The sequence below is a fragment of the Phytophthora parasitica genome (assembly GCF_000247585.1).
Source record: "Phytophthora parasitica INRA-310 unplaced genomic scaffold supercont2.37, whole genome shotgun sequence".
Classification (NCBI taxonomy): domain Eukaryota; phylum Oomycota; class Peronosporomycetes; order Peronosporales; family Peronosporaceae; genus Phytophthora; species Phytophthora nicotianae.
In genome coordinates this window covers 296,841-304,362 of record NW_008649023.1, presented here as the reverse complement: position 1 = coordinate 304,362, position 7,522 = coordinate 296,841, and the positions used below count along the sequence as shown (strand labels likewise).

Below are 7,522 nucleotides of genomic sequence, written 5' to 3'. Positions count from 1 at the left end.
GTAGACGTATTGTTGTGGGTTTATCCTACCTACACTAGTAGCTAGAGTTGCCGTGGGAATTACAACACCGCACAGCTCTTAGCAGTAATGAACACATAGCAACATGATTGTTTTGAAGCAAAATACGTCGATGTTGCAGTAGATAAGGTCGGCGTAGTGGAGTCGAATACAGAAGCCCTCTACGAAGAGAAGACCCATCGTCAAAAAATGATCAGCTTCATGGGGCCACCAATAAACAAAGATTTATCACTATTCGTAAAAAATCCGTTATGCCTTCGCCGAGATGATACAGCCACCGTAGCTGGCGATTTTAAGCTATCAGCTGTTAGCTCGTGTGTACGCGGGGTGTTTACCTCGATCACGGCTAGGATGCACAGGCCACACTCCGCGCGATGTCTTCCTGACTAGGACGAGGGTGCAACAGACAGTTCGGGCAATAGCATGACTTCGTGAGGTCTACCAACACACAACATTGCTGTGACTATGGCGAAGAAGTATAAAGTTGCGGAGAAAGAACGAAGGCCCGAGGAACATAATGAGGCGCTAAGTCGACTGGGTGGAGATAAACACTCAGCGGATAGTTCAGTAACTTTGCCGGATCCAAATGGTGCTGTAGAGGGCCCATCGAGGTTTGTTTTAGATTGGAGTAGAGTGTGGCTCTGCATGAAAAATGTGACTAAGAAGCTAGCTCAACGTTAGCACGGACCATTCCGGGTCAAACAAAAGGTTAATGGGCTCGCGTTCGAGTTGGAATTGCCAGACAAGAGCGGATACTGCTTCTACCCGGTGATGCATGTGTCAAGACTCAAGCCGATGAACGAGTTTCCAAGTCGACTGAAGACTCGGTTGACGCATGAGGTGACTGAGGATTGGAGGTTCGACTTCGATGAGGAGTTGCTGCCTGGGAGCCTTATCACATAGCGGGCGAATACGAGGTTGAGGCCATCCTCGATCATCGAAAGCCACTATCAACGAGCACTAAACGCGCCGTGCGAGAGCTCGCGTCCAAGTGGGTTAGCTACGGTGAACTAATGGGGGTCAGTATCTATCATCGCAACCACCACCGGTAGACCCAGCGGCTGCCCCAGGAGGTGGAATGGCCAGTGACCGGATTTTACTCTGTACACGATTTTACCCTTTATATTTAAGTATCGATATTTGCAGTACCGATGTTGACACGATTATACGAAAGAGAAAACTTGGTGCCTTCAATTTTGCGGAGTACAATACAAAATTATCGTAAAATAGGTTTAATTATAAATCTTTAAACTACATATGTAAAATAGGTTTAATTATAAAACTTTAAATTACAGATGAACCTGTCTAAGATGGGCTCGTGTATCGCGATATATTGTCGTACTTGCTAGAGTGATTCCATCGAACTGGTAGACTTGCTTTTTGTAAAGTCCCTTGATAACACTGTCTAACCTGAATCTCGATACAATGTGACGACAGACAAAATCCAGTCAAATATGTTCAATATCAAAGGTTTTACCTACTGGTATTCCGTGGTACATATCGACATAAAATCACGTGCTTGTCCATTCTAAGCTGATTTCATCGGAAATCAGCTTCTGAAGGATCACAGTAGAGACCTTAGAAAGTCTAAATATCGTCAGATATTAACATAAAATTCCAGATTTGAAACATTCAGTTCGAATCCCACGAATGTGCTGAACATCAACCTCCTTAACATGACCAACTTGTTATACTCGATTAAAAGCTGTTCCATGGACTGTACTAGTATTAGTCAAGGCCTTGTAATTAAACAGGTGTATAACATGATTGTATGCATCTCTGTGTTTAAAGTAAGCTGTCGCCTCTGGTACAACCATGTCCAGGGAAGGGCGAGGCTACTGTTGCTAGCGACCGGTAAAAAATAAAATTAGAATTGTTGGTAATTTTATTTTATTTTTGCAAACTCCATATTAGGACGCACTATTGGATCTGAACCAGACAGAGAGAAACTGATATTAAGACGTGTAGCTAGAACTGCTGAAGTTCCCCCCCCCAAGGCTGTCAATAATAACTCATAAATCTTTGCTGGTTTATCAAACAGTTCACCATCATAAATGTTGTGGACTTGGAACCCTTGATGGAAAGGCGACTCATACTAACCCAGTATTTTGACACCGTGCCCATACAATAACCTGAATGTAGTTCATAATATTATTGCCTGCAGAATAAAGACATGGAAGGGGTAGCCGGCGGCGCTCCCTAAAAGTATGCCGAAGTGTATTTCTTGGCAAAAGGTAAAGTGAGTCTCTGCTACATATACTTGCTACTCTAGTTGGAGCCGGAGGGGCTTCTGGGGCTGAACGCTCAGAAGCGCCTCCATCGCATTAATTACCTCACCGTAGACCTGAATGCCGAGGAGAAACTATGAACTTGGAGTGTCATTACAGTTGTCGATACACGCCGTTCCTGTAGACAGCATTGTCGATACGCAGACGCAGCCATAGACGATACGTTTCATATAACTGCAACTCGTATCTAGAGCTGGCTGGTACTTACATTGTAAATGCAGGCGTAGCCTGCACGACAATAATGTTATTTTCCGGAGGGAATCTTCCCACCTTCGCATTCTGAAATCCAAAATAAGGCGGGCCGGGGGCTTCATGCATACCACGACACGGTAGGCAATGCTGGCTCAACACCACCGGGTGACACAAGCAAGTTCGCTCCACCGCAACCTGTCTATCTGTCTCGGCGGCTCTTCGCACTGATGACACGAGATCAGCAGGTTGAACTCTGCGACGCTTGGTTTTCCTACAGCCGATGGACGCGGGGATTATCGCCGCGTTTGTACAGCGTTACCGGAGTAAGCATCTGCATTGGGTATTGCAAAAGATCAAGCGGCAGGAGATTGTGAACAAGAAAAACGCATATGCTGTCGACCGACGCCATAATCATCGTCGGCCACGACGTGACCGCGATCATGTAAACCCTTGTGACTTCGCCAGAAGCGTAAACGGGGATGCGCTGAAAGTGTTGTATTCTACAACAAAAGATAGCAAAAGTATAATTGACAATCGGCCACCCCACCGACAATGTCCAACATTGATGAAGTGCATTTTTTTTTAGTTACAATATGTACTTGCCGTGCGAAATATTTCAGCATATACACTACCTAGCATTTTTATGGTCTGAGTATTGATGCAGTATTATTTTTAGTGCCAGGTTTCTCTACTCATATACAATAATATCATTTTGCGTAACACTAATAGATTCACTCTTAGTAGAATACTACGAAATGTTTTATATTGTGCAAGTTATCTTCCCATCTTGTTCCCGTAAAGGTCGAGTTACCTCTCTTTTCTACTTTCTCTTTACGAAAACGTCAGGGCTCAAGAGAATAGAGATGATTTGGGGAAATGTGCTACATGTGTCTTTTCTATCGTACCGTGATCGGTGAATAATCTTGTGTACCTTATGCCACTTTACTGAACGTTTTTATGTGATTCATCATTGTTGTAGTGACGTCAAATCTGTTCACCATAAGGTCAAGTCATTCATTCGGAAAGTTGCTGTTGAAAACGAAGAACAAGTGCAGCCTTGCAATGCGCTTCTTCATATTTCTGGCCCTGGTCGTGGTTTCAACCATAAACAACGCCGACCAAAATCTTCCTGTTATCAGCACCACCGAAACGGTGGATTTTGACTCAATGAACAACGACGTTCGGCGTCTCAGGAAACGGCAGAAACTGGACGATGAAGAGAGGGACGCTGCTGCGTATTTGTTGGATAGCGATGATGAATCCACAACTTCGAAGAAGCGCAAAGACGGAAAGGCATCACAGTTTATTCATCAGATGGACGAAAAACCACTATCTCCTAAAGCGAAAATGTGGATGAGTGCTCTCACGCTTCTGTTTGGTATTGGTATTACGGCTGGTGCTGCTTTCGGTATTACCAAGCTAATGAATTGAATAAATGAAAACTACCAACAACACACGAATTGCACAAATATAGTAATAACTGTCTCATTCGCAAAGCAGTATTCACACTGCTATAAATCGGCCCAAGTGCGTCGAGACATGAGGGGGGGCATCATAAATGTTCATATCAAGGTAAAAGCAAGATATCTTTCCAGTGTGAATAGATGTTGCTTTTAGCGGTGTTTCTAAGCTCGCTGTGACCTACCCGGAGGGTAGAAAAATCTGTACATGTGTCGTGAACACTTAGCACTTAGAAATTAAGGGTTACTACATCTCCGCTGGGGTATTTAGCGGTATCGTATCCACACAAAGAGCATTACATTCGAGGTGCTTTCCCCTACAACAACATTAACAGTGTTGTTGCTAGAACAGCGCAATATTTGAAACAGCGGATAACTTACTTAGATAATATTACGAATAGAATACCGGGAATGCTTTCTTTATTCTGAGATAGGAAGCAACGAAGTGCTGAATAGCACAGCCCAACTCAGATTAATTGTACACACTTGTATGCCGATATCGTATCGGTAAAAAAAACAAGGCTCCAAAAAGTCTTTATAGGAAGCAATGGTATACCGATATCATCATAATGCTTAATATTGGTAGTGTTTCGGTACGAAGTAAACGTACCGCCCAACTGGGATTACCGTACCTCACAAATTAATGTTTTGGCAGAATTCCGAACTGCTGTCATCTTAACCCTTTAACTACCGTGCTACTTAGAGGCCCCTACAGACCTCTAACAGATCAAATAAGCGACTCTCATTGGACAAAACACTTCGTTGCTCATCAACAGATGCAGCCGTGACGTCGATAGAGGTCTGTAAGGACCCTTAGCAAAGCATCTTCTGGCCCCACGTTAGATACCATCCTCGTGATATAAGCTAGTTAAAGGTTTCTCCCCCCTCTCACCATATCCACAACAGATTGAAACACGCAACGACAATGACGGAGCAAGCAGGGGAGCCGATTGGAGCTGTTGAGGACTTGGTAGGAAATTGGGAGCTTGACAGCCCTGATGCAATCGATATGGCCGACGTAGATACGGCTAATGAAGATATAGCTTCTGATGCTGAAGAAGAAAAGGACGGGCGAGGTGGTGGAGATCAAGACCAAGACCCAAGCAGCGTTTTGCCTACACCGGGGAGTATCGCCGAGGAGTATATGGCTTCACTACGCGAGCAAAGTGGGCTTCACGTGACAATCCGGGGACAAGTGAGTTCTGCTTTCGACAAAAATGCCGAGTATGGCGTGTTTTCGTTGATTTTTACTGGTGTTTTCAAGGAGAGACTACGGAGATGGACATCTGCTGTGCTAGTGAAGGCAGGGCGTACTGCAATTACAGAATCTGAATTTAACGCGTATTTAGGCCTGGAGCTGGCCATGAGCATCTGTCCGCTGAATGATATTGCCGATTACTGGTCTGGTAGTCACTTTTTGGGGCAGAGTACATTTATTGAAACAATGTCAAGGACGAGATTTCAGCAGATCCGTGGTGCTTTGACACTTCATCCTCCTGAAGATCCGTCGTTCGACAGAGAGAAAGACCCTCTTTGGCGTTGCCGGGATGTAATGGAGCATTTTCAACGGCTATTCGCAGAGTATGCGGTACCGGTTGGCGTCAGCAGTATAGATGAAATGACTGTGCGGACTAAAGCAAGGACACGGGCAAAGACTTTCATGCCGTCTAAACCCGACAAGTATGGTGTGCGATTCTATGCAGTTGTGGGTTGGGATTCTCTTTATGTCCACTCATTGTGGGACAATTCGTCGGGCAATACGACGCCTTCCACTCCTGCTGAGCGCTATACGCGATTGTTTCCTTCATTACGCACACCACTTTACAATACGCTACGTTCTGACGATGTTTCTATCGAGGCAACTTCTGCGACGGCAATGTGGATCGCAATGGCTGGTCATCAAACACAGTCATTTAGATCTCCTACGGGGCACCGCCTGGTAGTATCTGATAATTTTTACACCAGGCACACTTTTGCCCAGGCGTTGCTGAAATTTACTGATGGAGAAATGCACTTACTTGGCACCGTACGAATTAATCTCGTAGATAAGTGGAATAAGCCGGCTGTGAGTGCTGCTATTGGGCGTGTTGATGCTGGCAATCGTGGAAGCTGGGAGCTGGTAGCGGCTGTGAATCCGGAGCCTGGTTGGGAAGCCAAACAAAAAGGTCACCAAAAGCGTCAACGTGGCGTTGCGAAAGCGAAGCAAACAGCGTTCGAACCAACAATTGTTCAGGCGCAAAACGCAGGCTACATCATCTATAAGGACAGAAAGGTGGTAATTTTCTACACAAATGATCTGAAGGCGACACCATCGGAGCGTTCACTACCGTCAACTTCGCCTGAAGCTGTTTATTGCTGCCACGGTACTTACCCTATCCAAAGGTGGACAGAGGATCGCATGTTACACCGCGAAATTTTTATGGCTCCGACAGTAATTTCAGCCTATAATCTTTGTATGAACGCTGTTGATCGCGTGGACCAACTGCGCAGTACCAACCCCACTCGGAGACGTGAAAAACGTCTGGGCATGACTATATTTACGTGGATGATGGACCTTGCGGTGATCAACGCTCACACGCTGCTAACGACTGTACGACCTACAGCGACACAAGGGTTAGCATTGCGCGAATTCAAACGCCGAGTTGCTGAGGTCCTTACCAGCGGCGAGCGTCAAAATAAAACCAGACGTGCTTCGCAGAAAAAAAAAGCGTGCTCGAGAAACACTGGATGAAATTGTGGGAATTGATTCATCCATTCACATGATCACTCCAAATTCTACTGCTCACAGCAGTGGAAAACTGCTTTGTCATCTCTGCAGCCTGCGAAACATTAAAAAAAAAGTCGAGATACGGATGTACAAAATGTGAGCTTGGCTTTCATGTCGAGTGCTTTACTGCTTTTCACAACCAAGCGGTGCTTCAACACTCACCTCAATTGAGAGCCACGTTGGAGGTACTCTGTAGAGCGTCGACGGAGGAACCAGAGACCTTCACACGAAAAAAGCGTAACAGGACCATCACACCAGTTGAGCAGCTTAAACTTCCTGAAAACTAAATAAAAAGACAGACTTACGTTCCGCGGAGGGTCTGGCCAGTATTGTTTGAGCTTCTTTGCAGCACACTTAGGAATAGCGCCACATAGACTGTCTGTCTTCTTGTAGATATAGATCCGTCCTATCGTTTGTCGTAAGACTCGATTCTGGTGCTTTCTCCCCCGAAGTTTCATCTTTATTCTCCCAGCTGTCAGCCAAAGATCCTCTTTGTAGAGTTCCCACTCGCAAGGAGCGACTCCACACCAGCAGCAGAGCGTGTCTGTTGTGGGCTCCATGAGACCTTTTGTAACACCACCGGACGTTCTGAGAATGACCGCACTAAAATAAAGAGGGTTGACAATGTCACTGATTGGCTGTTATGACTTTTAAAATTTGAATGAAAGAGATCTGATTTGGCCAGGTAGAGGTCCAAGCGGACCCGTAACACTTGTGTGGTAGTTAAAGGGTTAACAATTTTCCTTTCAGTTTTAGGGTTTTGAAGGGTTATGTGCACCACACAGTTCACGGGTGGC

The 7,522-nt window shown here is 45.3% G+C and overlaps 2 protein-coding genes across 2 annotated transcripts; one reads left to right on the top strand and one right to left on the bottom strand.

Annotated features, from left to right (window-relative positions):
* Positions 1–267: 267 nt before the first annotated feature.
* Positions 268–956, bottom strand: PPTG_23402 (hypothetical protein; the record flags this gene model as incomplete). The annotated part of the gene is made up of 2 exons (XM_008910325.1): positions 268–301; positions 784–956. 2 exons carry the CDS (start codon positions 954–956, stop codon positions 268–270), a joined length of 207 nt encoding a protein of 68 aa, XP_008908573.1.
* A 2,604-nt stretch (positions 957–3,560) lies between these two features.
* On the top strand, positions 3,561–3,952 carry PPTG_13876 (hypothetical protein; the record flags this gene model as incomplete). Its single annotated transcript, XM_008910324.1, has 1 exon — positions 3,561–3,952. The coding sequence occupies one exon, from the start codon at positions 3,561–3,563 to the stop codon at positions 3,927–3,929; it is 369 nt and encodes a 122-aa protein (XP_008908572.1). The 3' UTR covers positions 3,930–3,952.
* Positions 3,953–7,522: the final 3,570 nt, after the last annotated feature.